This window comes from Letharia lupina (genome assembly GCF_014066315.1).
Source record: "Letharia lupina isolate WasteWater1 chromosome Unknown contig_5, whole genome shotgun sequence".
In the NCBI taxonomy this organism is placed as follows: domain Eukaryota; kingdom Fungi; phylum Ascomycota; class Lecanoromycetes; order Lecanorales; family Parmeliaceae; genus Letharia; species Letharia lupina.
In genome coordinates, this window is record NW_023502974.1 from 847,408 (window position 1) to 863,254 (window position 15,847).

At 51.4% G+C, this 15,847-nt stretch overlaps 4 protein-coding genes across 4 annotated transcripts; all 4 read right to left on the bottom strand.

The window, feature by feature from the left end:
- Positions 1–1,352: 1,352 nt before the first annotated feature.
- HO133_008502 (uncharacterized protein) lies at positions 1,353–5,141 on the bottom strand (the record flags this gene model as incomplete). The annotated part of the gene is given in 7 exon segments (XM_037299368.1): positions 1,353–2,069; positions 2,081–2,221; positions 2,385–2,576; positions 2,626–2,688; positions 2,713–3,028; positions 3,083–4,570; positions 4,714–5,141. The coding sequence occupies 7 exon segments, from the start codon at positions 5,139–5,141 to the stop codon at positions 1,353–1,355; spliced, it is 3,345 nt and encodes a 1,114-aa protein (XP_037155369.1).
- Positions 5,142–7,712: 2,571 nt separating this feature from the next.
- HO133_008503 (uncharacterized protein) lies at positions 7,713–8,138 on the bottom strand (the record flags this gene model as incomplete). Its single annotated transcript, XM_037299369.1, has 1 exon — positions 7,713–8,138. The coding sequence occupies one exon, from the start codon at positions 8,136–8,138 to the stop codon at positions 7,713–7,715; it is 426 nt and encodes a 141-aa protein (XP_037155370.1).
- Positions 8,139–8,773: 635 nt separating this feature from the next.
- Positions 8,774–9,465, bottom strand: HO133_008504 (uncharacterized protein; the record flags this gene model as incomplete). Its single annotated transcript, XM_037299370.1, has 2 exons — positions 8,774–9,066; positions 9,141–9,465. The coding sequence occupies 2 exons, from the start codon at positions 9,463–9,465 to the stop codon at positions 8,774–8,776; spliced, it is 618 nt and encodes a 205-aa protein (XP_037155371.1).
- A 1,317-nt stretch (positions 9,466–10,782) lies between these two features.
- Positions 10,783–15,210, bottom strand: HO133_008505 (uncharacterized protein; the record flags this gene model as incomplete). The annotated part of the gene is made up of 3 exons (XM_037299371.1): positions 10,783–11,195; positions 11,655–12,151; positions 12,203–15,210. 3 exons carry the CDS (start codon positions 15,208–15,210, stop codon positions 10,783–10,785), a joined length of 3,918 nt encoding a protein of 1,305 aa, XP_037155372.1.
- Between the last annotated feature and the right edge of the window lie 637 nt (positions 15,211–15,847).

A 15,847-nucleotide genomic window follows, 5' to 3' on the forward strand; every position in this document is an offset into this window, starting at 1 on the left:
TCGAATTTTCAATCGCGTACATCAAGCTGACAGGCCCTCAGAGTGAAAGGGCAGCACCTATTTACCCGTGATCAATTAAATTTTACATTATAGACTGCTCTATAGACATGCTATTGTTACAGACTCGCCCTGCCAAGTGGATGGTCTTGGCTCTGATATTCCCGACGCCCAGCAGCGGTTGAGTCATTGTGTAAGCCAGGTTCTTGGTGTAGCGGTTTGGTGTGGCGGCTTGGGGTAGCGGTTTGGCAAGTAGGTTTCTGGTGTAGCGGTTTGGTGCAGCGGTTCGGTGTAGCGGTTAAATGTAGCGGTTTAGTATGGCGAAATCTTGGTGTAGCGGTCAGGTGCAGCGGCTTGAAGTAAACTTTTGGTGTAGCGATCTGGTGTAGCGATTTGGTAACGGTCCGGTGTAGCGGCTTGGTGTAGCGGCTTGGTGTAGCGGCTTGATGAGGCGATTGAACACGTCGACAGGGTACGCCGATGGGGTGAGGGAGAGATCCAGCTTCGAATTTCGCAAAATGCCATTTTGAATCATCAAGCGTTAAGATCCGTGCATATGCTGCTTCCGTAAGTACAGTCGAACCCCTACTGCGGAGACCCACACTACGGCTTCTTTCTCATTCTCCAACACCTACGTCCCCGTCCAGGCCTCTCGCCATTCATCTTAGATGCTCGCCAAGGAATCAAAAACTTGACTTCAATTCCGTTATTACGAGCGACTATCAGTCCACGTACAAGTTGCCATTTAGACTTTAGAGGTCTTTGTTTATTTACATCGCTAGCCATCGCGACAATAAAATAGTATATCTCGAGGCGTAGGAGTATTGATTTCAACATCAAAGGCCGATCAAGCGAAGAACAAAGTAGATTTGGATGCTGACCTTGGTCTGCTTAGCCGGTTTGATAATCATTCTGAGAAGCTTCGACTTAGTAGCGACTTTGGGAAGTTCCGATTTGGTGAGGAAGGCCGGCTTAGTAACGGTTTGATGAACTTCAATCCGGTGGACCAGCTTGGTGTACTCCGGCTTTGTACCGGTATGTAGCTCTTCGGCTTGAGAGTTATTCGCTAGTACGATGTAATACGTTAAAGTAACGAATGAGAGACGAAGAAATGAGATTGGCGTCAATTGCTTGCAGCTCGTACGAAAACATTGTTTTTGCTATCTGATGCGCTGGGAACAGCTCCTGCATGTACTAGAATTGACAATCATCTTATCTAATACATCGTATCTGTGGGCTTTCTCCCTTCATCCTCTGCAGCCTTTCGAGGCAACAACAACACTCGCTCCGGGCTGTGAACCACCATACACAGACGTCTCCTCCTCTCACACAAGGCACAGGCATTATCGGAACCATCATCCCATAGACTTCTTTTTCTCTAAACGTCCCTCTATGCAACTTGGTCTTTGACCCGTTCCAACTGCCTGCATGTTGATCCAGCCTAGTCCCAACTTTGAGTTCCACTCCCCAAACCTCCTTCGAAGTGCCTGAAGAACCTCGTTTGGGAGGACGTCCGATGAGAAGTTCCCGAGCTTGGCATCGTTGACCGAGAAGGTAAAGGCAACGCTATCCGAAGGCGCCATCGTGATACTTGGGCCTGCCGCACCTGAGGTGCCTTGCCCCCTCGATCCATGTCTCGCTGGGCTGACCGAGTCGTCCAGTTGATTTCCAGGACCGGATAGACCGGTAGCCCTCTCAGTGACGCCGGCCGTTGACTCAGGTGCTTTCCCCAACCTTCGGGCCATGCGTTTGGATTGACCTGCAGACGAAGCTTTCTCTCCTTCGGAAATCATTTGATCATGGCCGCGCTTGCGGGAGGCCTCCACATAGGGTTCGAGCTCGGTGTTGGTTTCGTCGGCAGTGGTGAGGAGATTGTCACTATCCCTCACCGTGTCAGCATCCTCTTCCGATAGACGATCTTGTTCTTCGCTCAGGCGACGGATCGCTGAATGCTCAATTATGCACTTGTCGACGAGCGCTTTCAGTTCGACGTTCCGACTTCGAACTATGTATCTTTCATCCTTGAGCGACTCGATGGTACCTTGAGCATCTCTTAAATCGGCCCTTGCTGACTGCGCATTACAGCAACACCTTGCAGCAATGTCTTGTCCTGCTCGACTTGACTTAGCTGAGTATCCTGCTCTGGATTCTTGTCTTCTAGCCTCAGCACATGCGTATTGAGCCTCTTCTGAGATGCACTAGCCTCCTGCCTCTGCTTAGCAAACTTCAGACTTTAGACTGTTGATGGTTATCTCATTTTCTGGGAGAACGACCACGCGAAAGTTCTGCACCTCGGCCTTGAGATGATCGCGCTCTTTCTGACCATCACCAACCGGTTTTGTCGACCTCTGATGGGATTATGTAGCAGTCCGCAGAGAATCAGTCACTTGAGCAGATCGTTGCTTCAGTAGTTCATTGTGCCCGTTCACTTCTCCGAGGACCTTGGATAATCTTTCGTTCTCCGCGGTGAGGTTCTGGGAGGTGGCCTCTGCGTTTGCAACCGCTGTGTTCTTGGCACTTAGTTGGTCATCCAGACCGTTGACACCCACTATTTGTTGTTCGAGGCGGTGGTTCGCTCGCTGCCCTCCGATCAGCCAAGGAACTACATCAGCGATCATCGACACTCACCTGCTCCGTCTTCAGCTTCTCCTGAAGTCCGTCGACATTGGTGTTCAATTTTTCGTTGTCGGCCTCAAGAGACCGTCAACGTTCAACCGAATCTTGGATCTGGGAATCCTTCTGCTTAACGTCAGACTCGAGATTGGCAATCCAAGGATTCGCAGCTGCATCTTCCAGGCGGGTGACGGTGGCGTCCTTTTCACTGAATTGAGATTCCAAGGTAGTAATCTTCATCTCGGTTTGCTCAGCGACCGACGTGAGGTCTTGGATCCTCTGGCGTTTAGCATTGCGACCTTCATTTAGGGCCTGGATCTGGGAATCCTTCTGCTCAACGTCAGACTCGAGGTCGACAATCCTTTGTCTAGCATTCGGAGCTGCATCTTCCAGGCGGGTGATGGTGGCGTCCTTTTCACTGGATTAAGATTCCAAAGTATTGATCTTGGTCTCGGTCTCCTCGGCGACCAACACGAGGTCTTGGATCCTCGTATTGCGCTCAGTGAGAAGACGTTTGGTGTTAGAGATTTGTAATCTCAGCTCGGTCTTCTCCCCCTTCAGGGCGCTGTTGTCATTTGCCGCGGCCTGCCACTCTTCGTTACTGTCACTGAGGCTTATGTTGAGTGAATGGTTGACGGCCTGGACCTTTTCCAATGCCTGCAACGAGCGTTGATGTGCTTCGCTAGAGACATTAGCCTCGGTAGCCTTTGTGTTCAGTATAATGTCGAACGACTTCCTCATAACGTTGTCGTGGTCATCCGCTGCAGACAATTGAGTTCGGAGGTCTTGTATCGTGGCCTCCAGTTGCTGGTTTTCGACTTTGACTGCTCCGACCTCCACGTCGCTGGCAAAACGGCCAGCTGTAAGTTCCTCCTTTTCTTCTGTGAGTTTCCTTACCTGAGATCGGAGGTGCCTTTCGGTGGCCTCCAGTCGTTGATTTTCGACTTTGACTGCTCCGACCTCCACGTCGCTGGCAAAACGGCCAGCTGTAAGTTCCTTCTTTTCTTCTGTGAGTTCCCTTACTTGAGATCGGAGGTCCCTTTCGGTGGCCTCTAGCTGCGGTATGCGGTGGGATCGCAGTCCAGATATCTGCGCTTGGTCCGCCAGATGCTCTTCTTTAGCTGTCTCGAGTTGCCCGGAATAGCTCTGGTGATACGCCTCTAAGGTTGCATATCTGGCTAGAAGTCCATCGTGCCTTGCGGTCTTGTCAGCGAACTTTCTTCGCATCTCCGCAAGTGCTTCCACCGCTGCCCCTTTTCTGAACTTTGTCTGCTTTAGGGAGTTGAATTTCTCCATCTCTCTTCCGTGTCTCGTCCTCAGGTCTCCTAATTCCAGACTCGTCGATTCCAATTTGGCTTCGACCTCCCGAAGGTGCTCTTGCTGGTCAGTGAGACTCTGGTCTTTCTCGGAACAGGTCTCCTGCAGTGTCTCACATCGCGTCTTGATAGACGTTACTAGATTTTGGACGTTATCGAGTCTGTGGTCGGCATCGTATCCACTACCCGTTGCGTTAGCAAGGCTCTGTAGAAAGGAAAGCGCACTCGAAAGCGCACCTCGAAAACTTTGGCTTTCTATGTCATTCCTGCTCTTCGCCTGTTGCAGCTTCGCTTCTGCATTCGCAACAGCGTTCTCTTTACCATAGAACTCACCAAAGCGAGTGTCCAAATCTTCCCTCTGTTCCGCGAGGTTGGTCTCTGTCGATATCCGAGTAGATTCAAAGTCCCTCTCCCGGCTTTCCAGCTTTTGTCTCCTGCCATGCTCTTCTGCATCAAAGGCAGTGACTCTTGACGTATGTCTTGCTTCCCGATTGCCTAGCCCCCTCTCCTGTCCGGCTAAGGCCTCTTTCTGCTTGTACAGCCGAGACTTGAGCTCTTCGAGTCGGTTTTGCTCGGTCACGCGAGTCTCTTTGATCCGGAGCTCATTCGCTTGGGTCTCTTCCAGTGCCTTCTGATTGTTTGACCTCGTCCTTCAGTTTCTGCAACCGAGCATCAAGCTTTCCTAGCGTACCGTCTCGAGACACGATGGCAGCACTCCATGCTGCTTGGTGTTGCTCGAGTTGGTTCACAGCAGCCAGTTGACGTTCCTCAAGCTTGTGGAGTGTACCCATCAGCTTGTCGAAGAACCACAGCGTCGTGATCGTTGCCCTTTGAGTCAAACAAGAGCCGTTTGATCCCTGGCATATTCTTTTTCAGTTCTCGAATGACTTCTGACAACTGCTGCCTCCAGTCGGCGTCGGCTGCCAGTAGGTTTGGCTGTTTAGCCACATGCCTTGTCAATGATGACATGGTGAAGTTGTATAGACCGACCGAGTATTCTGCGGCGGTAAAAGAGGTTGTCCTTGCGGACTTCCTTAGATTGGAGGGAGTCCCTGCCAGTAGGTTTGGCTGTTTAGCCCTATACCTTGTCAATGATGACATGGCGAAGTTGGATAGACCGACCGAGTATTCTGCGGCGGTAAAAGAGGTTGTCCTTGCGGACTTCCTTAGATAGGAGGGAGTTCCCTGCCAGTAGGTTTGGCTGTTCAGCCACATGCCTTGTCAATGATGACATGGTGAAGTTGTATAGACCGACCGAGTATTCTGCGGCGGTAAAAGAGGTTGTCCTTGCGGACTTCCTTCAGTAGGTTTGGCTGTTTAGCCTTATGCCTTGACAATGATGACATAGCGAAGTTGGATAGACCGACCGAGTATTCTACGGCGGTAAAAGAGGTTGTCCTCGCGGACTTCCTCAAATTGGAGGGAGAACCTCCCTCATGACAGAGGGAGAACCTCCCTCATGACAAGAGTGGAAACTCGCTTGCCCAAAGCCTGAGAGCCAGCGTTATTGCGAATGCAATGGTGTTTGTATTTAGTGAGATGATGTGGTGACTTCAATTTTTTTTCGAGAAGATGCGAGTGAATGTGGGTGCCAAGCCACTAGAACCTCCGCCAAGATCTAAACGAGTGCTGTACAGACCACTGCCCGCCTGTACGTGGTGCCAGCTACGAATGCTGTCTGTTCTACGGGTTCAGTAGAGTCAAGAGACATCCACTTACTCTGACAGGACGAACCCAGTACACCGATTGGAGAGCTGGGCTCTCTTCGAGTACGAACGCGACCTCTTCAAAACGCCTTCGATCCCGACTTCAGCGAACGACTCAACGAACAAATACGACGACCGTCCTACTGATATCGGGTCTGCCGAAGCCCCTTCGTACACCTCCGCTCTTTCCAAGAAGCAGCCAACACTACAACACTTTGGATATCTCTCTACGTTTCCGATCGGAAGGGCGAAAAGAAGAGGGGGACATGCGGAGTTGGGGACATGTGGCTCATCACCGTATGATGGCTGAAAAGAGGATGGGAAGGGACGCGAGGATATACGACGAAATGGATTTAGCCCTCTTTCGCCCCTTACTGTATGCCTTGAGAACCTACTCGTGATACTCCACCCGAGGTATTCAAATGAATGAGCGGCGAGAGAGAGCATACTGGTGTATTGTATGGGTATTCATCTTGAAAGAGGCACGTCAAGTGTATACTATCTAAGGCGGTTGCTGGACGGATGTATGTAGCTCTGGTCCATGCTATACCTGGGCGACAGGCTCCCGCAGATGCTCACGTGAACCCATATGAACAGCAGTTTACCTGTAGATAAAGGATCAAGGGTAGCATTGCTTACTTAGGACTCGAAAGGGCGAAGGTCACGCAGGTCACTTATGTCACGCAGGTCTATGACGGAGAAACGAATTTATTGTCTGATCATCTCTCTGACTACTACATTTTTAACAACTCTCTGGCCCAAGCGGCATGGAATCAATTTCCTGAGCAGAAGACGCGACTTCATGACTGTATGTACAGGCTTGCCCACGCGTACAAGTACCCCGAGCGAAGAACTTGCTAGTAATCATCCGTTCCATCTGCATGCTCGTAGCTAAAAGCGCACCGGATACGCCTCTTAGGGTTGACGATATTCCGGCAGTTGTAGTCATCCCCTACCTTCATGACGTCGTCTGGTTGTCCCACAAGTATCGATGAGTTGCTCTGTCGCGACCTTTTCGTTCTCTCCTGGTCCTGCCTTTCGATGTGTACTATGGGACTTCCTTGCCCGACCTGGACTTTGTAAGCCGCGTCTTTGGTGTGACGCGGCCTGTTCCATCAAAGTGCCTTGGAAAGTGTTCGATAGTGCGTCGAGGCAGGCTTGGAGGGTGTCAACGACGGAGCAGAGGTCTTCTAAGAAAGACGCAGTATTATTGCACTCCAGGACTCGGAGAAGTGCGGCAAGGACGGTGAGAGTGCGCGAGTAAAGTGTATTCGTAGGGCCCTTGTTGAGCTCAGCTTGAAGGGCCTTTGCTAGAAAGCCGAAGAGCGCTGTGGCGTTTTAGAGTAGCTCGCGAGAACGTGTGTTCGGAGGGTATGATTCGCAGATCAACCTCAATGTCTAAACAGACTCCCGCATCGTTGGCGTTTTGGAGTAGCTCGCGAAGACGTGTGTTCGGAGGGTATGATTCGCAGATCAACCTCAACAAAGTCATGAGTGGTTGGCTCTGCGGCATGTTCGGAGGGTATGATTCGCAGATCAACCTCAACAAAGACGTGAGGGGACTCCCGCAGCGTCGGCGTTTGGAAGGAGTTCGCGGAGACAGGTGTTCGGAGGGTAAGACTCGCAGGTCAACCTCAACAAAGTCGTGTGTGGTTGGCTCTGCGGCTTGTGTCTCGTATGGAGTTTGGGGGGGAGGGAAGGCGACAAGGACGGGGAATATATTATTTTTATATGTAGAAGGTTGCAGGATATTCTGCGGCAGTTGCAAAAGCCAGCCGTCTGCATCGGCATGCCGCACTCGCCCACTGTGAAAGGATGGCGGTCACGGGCGCGTAGAATGTCGCGTCACGAAGCATTTTCTCTGCGTGGCGAACCGTGTACAAAGTCCGCTATCACGTGGATGATTCCAGTCCAGCTGGAATGATCGAGACACGATGATCTGCGTGACGAACCGTGTACTCAGTCCGCTATCCCGTGGATAGGTCCCCTTGTTGATCCGAGCAATCAAGGATACTCTTGGCGATCCAAATCGACCGGCCTCAACCTGTACGTGAGCTGACCAGCCCTTGTTCTCAACATCTCATAGGCTGTCGAGGGGGTCTGTGAAGTCTCCCTTTGCGTCTTCGTATCCGAAAACGCACCGGATACGTCTGTCGAGGTTGATGATGTTCTGGCAGTTGAATTCCTTTTCTACCTCCATGCCGTCATCTGACTCTGGAGCTGCGGAGGGGATTAGCCTCGGCACCAACGTCGATGAGGTGACCTGTCGCCTCTTCTTTCTCTCGTCTTCCTGTGCCTGCTCCTCTTTCCATGCTAATCTCCGTTTCTTGTACTCTGCCAGACCTTCTTCTCTGGAAAGCACACGAGGGAGAGAACTCTCGAGACTCCCCATTGACAGACCCTCTCGTTGGGCGGGAGGACCTGGTTGAGCTGTGTCTTGCTGCTGCTCTTTCGAGCTGGAGGAGGCTTCCCCCAAAACAGCATATCGATTGCTCGACGAAGACATTGAAATTGATAAACCCCCGAGATTCCTGCGGTGGTGGATTGCTAATGAAAGCAAGAGTCTTACCTACCAAGGTAGGCAAGAGCTGAGATACGGAAAACCCCCGAGATTCCTACGGTGGTTGAAGCTGGTGCTAGTAAACTAGCCACGTGTGATTGTTACCTACAAGTGTAGGCAACCAGTTGAGAGGCCGGTAGTGATCAGCGCTGAGTCTGGCCTCGTTCCAGGTCGCACGCGTCTTTTCGCCAACTGGGTTGGTATCTAGAGTAGTAAAATCGTGGTATACCAACTTGCGGTCCAGAAAGTCTTTCGCCATGGCGCCGATGGCGGCGTGGGCTCATCATTCAGTCCAGCTGAAATGATCGAGACTGCGATCTGCGTGGCGAACTGTGTGCACAGTCCGCTATCCCGTGGATAGGGTAGCCCCTCTACCACGACCAAGTGCGCAAAGATTATCTATATATATAAGTCAGCAATTCTAGTAAGAGCATGACCTACTGGTCATTTGGGGGACAAAGAGAAGATGGCGATGTATCTTTTAATATTGAAGGCAGCACATGACAGAATTCCATGGTGGGATCGGTAGCACTGAGGCCAGCTCCCGCAGCGAAGGACGCTGGGAGGATGCGAAGCAGAGATCAAGGGCAGGGACCAGAAGGTTCAAGGGCCTTCGTAGGCTCCAGGAGCTGGTGGAGGTCAGGGAGCATGCGAACTAGCAGGATGACCGTCTCATCCGCAATGTTGCTGGCAGTCAGAGATTTGGGCATTGGTCGCACATTCTTGCTCGATAGAGCTGCTTGAATGTCATTGTCACTTTGAAGGTGACCCGTTGAGGTATACCATTTGTCTTCAACATTGTCTGATACGCTCCTGCTTTCGCCCACAGGTTTCTCAGCGCCGAATGCGCGATGTCGCGCCGAGCTGACTAATTCTTGTCTCCGATATGGTGATCGTTATTATGCCTCGGTCCCGCCGAAGAAAGGAATCTGTGACCGTCAGTAATACCAGATTCTCGATCTTGAAGCACAAGAGAGTCAGCTCTTTGCAATAGCAGCATGCCTTGAGCAAACTGCTCATTCGAACGGTAAAGCTCGCTGTGAACCACTGTTCGAAGCCATCCTTTTGAGGCGTTGAGCTGATGTTGCAGCGTGCCGTGAGCAACCTGTTCACTAGAACGGGAAAGCTCGCTGTGAACCACTGTTCGAAGCCGTCTTTTTGCGGCGTTGAGCGGATCTGATGGTACAATGATCCAGAAAGCACTCAACACCAGACTCGGTGAAGTAGAAGGCCGATAGAGGTCCTGCTGAGGCAGACAAGTCTGAACGTGCATTTTTGCGCGTTAGAAACGCCACCGCGAGGCAGCAAGACTGCGTGAGCCTTCTTTCTCGCCATCGCTGACGCGATGCTTGCGCTTGAGAGCTGAATCAGCACCAAGGCACAGAAAGTACAAAAAAACCCCGAGATTCCTGCGGTGTTGGAAAATCTTTCACTGATGTGAGAGTTAAAATGCTTGTAAAAGCAAGTGAAATCCGGTAATCGACTGTGGTAGACAAGCACTGTGTTGTGGTAGAAGTGTGGATGATGGAAGAAGGATGTGGGTGATGGATAAAGGATGTGAGTGATGGATGAAGGGTGTGAGTGATGGAAGGGAAGTGCGTTGTTGAAGAAGGAAGTGAGTTGAAAAAAAGAGAAGTTAAGTATGGTGGTAGAAGAAATTCCCGGTAGCGCCGGCAACCACCAAGGCTAGCGTCGGAATCAAAAGCTTTGAGCTCCGATTCGTCAAAATCTCTGCAAGTAGCGCATTCGGTTTTTTGCTGGAATGATACGCTAACCGCATCCGGACTGCAGCTCCGCGGTGGGACGCTGGTTGCCTACTATTCCCGGGACTAATTTAGGCACTCAATCCTCAGTATCGCTCATGATCCATCGGGTGGCCGTGGCACAATTGCCGGACCCTACTTAGTCGGTCCGCTGTATAGGCAATGTCTACGTCTACTTGTATATGAAGAATTGAAAAGGATAACGAAGAGTAGAGCATCAACATTGATCAAGATCAAATTCCTCTGGTATCCAGAAGTTGATGCTGTACCAGATCGGAACATTCGTACCCGGGCAGTGGCTAGTAGTTGTACGTAGACGCAGGGCAACAAAGATATGAAGGCATACTTTAGATAGTCCTCATCAGACACGTGGAATGGCAAAGTAAATCGGAAGAGTTTTATGACCTGAACTCGAGGCCAGATGCAGGGCGGCTACACATGCCCAAGTAGCTGTGCAACTGAACCAACCTTGTCCCAAAGTCACAGGATCAGTCTTTGCAACGCCTGTTTGTAAGTTTCCTTATGAACTGTAAATCAACCCTCCAGAGTAACGGGGTGGGACAAGGAACAGTGTTCGTAGCGTGTTGGAGGGATTGGTTGTCTGTGGAAGCTGCAGCAAGATATCCCCTCAGCCAAGCGCAGTGATATGTGTCTAGACCTGGTAAGAAGCACCTTCCAACTACTACCAAATAATAAAACAGAGCCCCCGCGACCTGACGCAATGCACTGAAGCCTTCAGCGAGCATCAGAGGACCCCTTTCATAGCACATCAAGCTAGCCAACCCCCACGGCAAACCAGGCCCAGTAGTGTAGAGCAGAGGAACGTCTTAGTAAGCCCTTGATCTTGAAGCGTAGATGTGTAGTCGTGACACCACAGGATTGCTGAGGGAGGTGTGTGAAGTGAACCAATGGTCTCGATTCATACCGATACGAGGCTCCGCAGTGGGCTGTGATACGACTGATGGCTGTGAGAGGACTGATTGCGCTGACATGGCTGGTAGTGATACAATAGGCCGCTCTGGTACGACAGGCTGCTTTGGTACGACTGACTGCTCTGGTATGGCTGGTTGCTCTGATAGCTGTGGTGACTGCTCTGGTAGCTCTGGAGTAGGCTGCTTCGGTAGCTCTGGTGGCTGTGGTATCTCTGTCTTGAAGATCTCGATATCGGACTGAAATCGAGAGTAGAATAGGCTTGTGAAGCTAGTAATAGTCTGCTGAGTAGGTGTGCTTTCGCAAGCACCTTTTAGCAAATGTAAAAGTAAGAGAAAAAAGAATACATGAACTTATCGAACCTCGTGGAGCAAAAACCTCAGTCTGAAAGCTTCAACTTCTGGTTACCTACGAAAGCTCCAACGAGATTTAATACCATATCCCCGAAGGGCAGGTAATCATGGCTTATTGATAGTTATATTATTCTTCAACTAACGAAAAGGTCTCTTCCCTGTGACATGATAATATCACGGAGCCGTACTATTGCAATTCTTCTGCCACGGGAACCTCGACAACCTGACCTGGAATTGGATTCAATGTATTTGCTTCCAATATCGTTGCAGTCACTTTCTAACCTTTTACACGGATTTCTCGCCTTATACATTACTTCTTTCTCAATCAGAACAACACAACAAACATGCGCTCAGTCATTTCCCATAGCTGACTGTTCTTCCCAGCGGACTTCTGATTCGTGAAGCCCACTGCATACTCTTCCTTCTCGCTTCCAGCAGCCTCCTTCGAACCGTCTCATCCGGCTGATCATCAATTTCCCCGTTGACAGGAAACCCCATCTGCTTTGGCGGGCACGTGCGCTGCACCAACTCTGCGCCCTTGGATAGGTAGTATGGTGTGGTAGGCGAGCCCCATGTAGAGCCGTCTTCGAGCATATCGTCCTGCGCCGAGGCCGCGATGGGAGTTGCCGGCGCTACCGTTGGCTCCTCTTCTCGCGCTATTTGCCGTTCGATGATGAATGTGTCTCTGCGAGAAGCCGGAGTATCGAAGGTGAGGAATTCTGTCGTAGGTGATATCTCGTTTTCTGAGGAGATCTTGGCTGGTGTTTCAATGCTAGCAGTGATCAGATTGCCGTTCATGTTGGCAAGCGCTCGCGGTTCCATTGATTTGCGACGGCGAGAGCCACCACGAGGGATCATGGATGTGTCGATGGCATAGTCTGCTTCGTTGAGCCATTTGTCCTCACGCTCGCAGCTAGTAGTGTTAACAAGAGCATGGTGCTTTTGGGTGAATCGTTTGACTTACTCTAAGACCCAGCCAACCCCGACGCACAAGACTACTCCGTTGCTGCTCCGAATCTTTTCCAAAGTCCGCTTCCCACCATCCTTGTAGACGACGTGGGTAATACCAACTTTGGTGGTGTCTGGCGAAGCTGCCTCGGGAGTGGTGCTGTTGAGAGAGCTGCCCATGCTTGCTCTTGGATTCCATGACCATTGCTTGACGCAGCGAGCACCCATTTGGGTCAGAAGGTCAACGAAGATCCCACTGGCGTCTGCGCCCTCAGATGTGTGCACATCAACAAAGACAACCGCGCCCTGAAGAACGTCTGGAATAACCCCTTTCCGCGCAGTTCGCCCAGGAGTCTCAGCATCGAGCCTCATAGCACTGCCAGGCGTTTGGGGAATGGTGGTCGCTGCCAGCACTGGCGTAGCTGGTCGATCGAGGGTCACATGCTCGTTCTCGGCATTGTCGGGTATCTCGGATTGCTTCAACCTGGCATGATGAGGCTCGCTGACCACTGACAAAGGACCTCCAAACGATCGACTTCGTTGGCGAGTCACTATGAGAGGAGTATCTTCAGCTGAAGCGCGCAGAGGTACCTTTGAGACTGTGTGGATCTCTCGAGGTTGTTGAGAGATCTTCTTGGCAGGTGTGAACACTTTTGCTGGGGTGCAAGTCAAAGTATGATCCTGCTCTGCCCGCAGTCTTTCAGCACCCGATGGCACTGCATTTTCATCTCCGTACTCTTCTGATGTTTGCGACTCTTGGCTAACCTGCAAGGCCGCAATATCATGTTCATTGCCCACGTCCATTTCCGCGAATGAAGTGTCTTCAACGTCTTCTTCGCCATCACGCATTACCATCTCATCTTCAAAGAACGAAGATTTTGCAGGAGATCCCGTTGGAATGTCACTGATTGTTTGCTCCGGAGCTACGATCATACTCACACCTCCAAGTGAGAACATTCCGCGGGTCTGACGAGGACGGCTTGTCGCGTTCTGTTTGTTGGGGCTAGATGCAGCCCACGAACTCAGTTGATCCGCCAGTGGGGTAAAGGATAGTTGGTCTTCAGAGATATCCGAGTCCTGGCCATCAAGGACTGCAGGAGTGCCAAAGTCCTCTGCGGAGACTCCATGACTGCGCAGTGGGGTGAATCCGTATCCCTTGTCTGGAGACGCAAGCTCATCTTCAGACCCAGACTCGATGGAAACTCTCCTTAAGGCGGCCGAAGCAAGCCAGAAGGCTGGACCCTTGAATACCGTAGGAGTTTCTGCGGGCTTTGAGCTCTCTGAAATGTCATCGCTGCGAGCGACGGGTTCGGATTGGTCGATCATGATGGTATCGTCAAAAGATACCGGCTCCTCAAAGGTGGCCGCTGTAGTTCGCAAGGGTGACTCGGCTTCAGCGGCAACGTCTATGATTGGGCTTTCAGAGTGAAATTCTGGGAAATCGTCCTCTTCTGCGTCCACCTCGCGTTCTTCGTCCGTGATAGTATGAACCTTGACAGTCTGCTCCGGAGACCTGGCTGCTCGGAAGGGACTGCTAACGACCTTCTCCGGTGAAAGGCTTGGAGCCTTCGAGGGACTGCTTTGTCTGGAGGTGATGGCGGCGTGCAATGCCGCTGCTTTCATACTAGACTTGACTGGCGAGCCAAGCCCTGTTGACTTCGTAGGTGAAGCTGTTGGGCGGCGCGCAGGAGATTGCAGCAACGAAGCCTTGAACGGCGATTTGGAAGGGACAAGTATGGGCTGCGTTGTCTTTTCTTCCATTCTCACTCTCTTTGGCGATTCTTGCAGCAATGATATTTTGAACGGTGACTTGGAAGGGAGAAGTATTGGCTGTGTCATGTTGTCTCGAAGAGTTCCTCTTCTTGGCGATTCTTGCAGAAATGAGGCTTTCATGGGAGTACGCGATGACAAAAGCACGGGCTGAGCTATGGGGTCTCCAAGTTGCACTCTCTTAGGAGAACTCTTGAGCGCGTCCTTGAATGGTGACGTTGGCGGTCGCCGAGCTGGGCTTGCAAATATGCTCGACGACGTAGGCTTCAACGGTGATGATGGCGCGGTGTCTTGGGCAAAGTTCAACTTGGAGACGCTACCGAAGTCTTTGACTGGACTCATAATTCGTTTGGCGGGAGACTTGCTAAGAGCTCTGATGGGCGTTTTCTCGCCGGCAAGCTCATCCTCCGAAATTATTGGGTCACTCTTGGCAATTTGATTGACCTTCTTTGGCGACAAGGGCAGTACATCCTTTGTCTCAAGCCCCTGACTTTCTTGAGTAGTCGGCGTGACAATTTTCCTACCACGGGTAGTAGCTCGTGCTGCCGCTGGCTTGCGGACTGGCTTCGCTTTTAGTCCTGTTGGTTTCATGGCGGACTTCTTTGGCCCTTCAGTCTCTATCGGAACGTTTTCCTTGTCTGGTTCTTGTTGAAACTTGACCCTCTTCTTTTGCGCGGCTGCCGCTGGTCTCGTGGCTGGGGCGATTGATGGTGTCTTCGTCGCATTGGTGATTGGACGTCCGCGAGTAGTCTTCTTCACTGGCTCCGGCTTCTCTATTTCCTCTTGAACCTCTAAGACTGCAGGCGTGATTTCTAACGTCTTCTTGGGGCGGCCCCTTGTCTTTGGAGCCTCCAGCTCAGTGACTTCGGCCGCGGGCGCCTTTGTTGGACGAGCTCTCGTCCTCAGTGCGTCTGGCATTTGGTCCTCCTCTTTCTCATCCGTGTCACCATTCTTCGCTCGTCCTACTGCTTTCGTGGGCCCGGGCTTCTTTTCTTGTCCGAGCACTGCTCCATCAATCGCTTCACCATCCTCGTCGTCGGCTCGAGTCTTGCGTTTAACTGCTTTAGCTTGCACTGCTGGCTTCTTCTTCATGGCGGCGGCTTTGGCGGAGGCTGTAGTAATCTTTGTTGCCCTGGGCTTCGAGGCTACATCGTCGCTATTGGTAGTCTTCGCGCGAGCGCGCGTTACACGTTTGGGAGGTGAGTCTGTCATGTCCACGGTCTTCTTCCGCTTCGCAGCTTGTGTCGCAGGCATTGGGGCAGTGAGTATTTTGCTCTTCAAAGGTGGGCGGAGTCTGGTCGGGTGTTGAAAGAAGACGAGCGTTGGAACTTGGTGGGTCTTATTATTTGGATTTGTTGTTTGTTGATTTCTTCCCCGCGTTGGTCGGATAGCAACGACAAGCGCTAGCGTCCAACACTAGGCGATTTTGAGAAAGGGCCAAACCCCACGCTCACCTCTTCCACAATTGTGAGCTTCGGTCAACATCGTCCGATGATGGTACCAAGGAACTCTTTGCAAGATATCGGCTATGGTGCCACCAATACGAGAAGCCTTCCGACCCCTGCAATATCGATTCGAGCGTCTAGCGTACTTATGTGGAATCTCCCCTTCGAGAGTCGTCTGCAACACATCTAACACGGCAATGTTATCTATCTCCTCTCGCGGGAATGCCTCGGCAGGGAAGGCCGTTTGTGGGTTTGTCCTCATCGAAACTGGAATTATGGACTGCTGCAGGATTCGCGAGGCTATTTATACTTCTGGCTCGAGAAGAGATGTTCATGTTCGAATGAGCAGCTACTTCTAGGTTACTACTATCTCACGGTGCAATACCCAGTCCTCGAGACGCCCCCTGATCCGACACTCTCGTGGTTGGCCATGAATGAGCACGGCC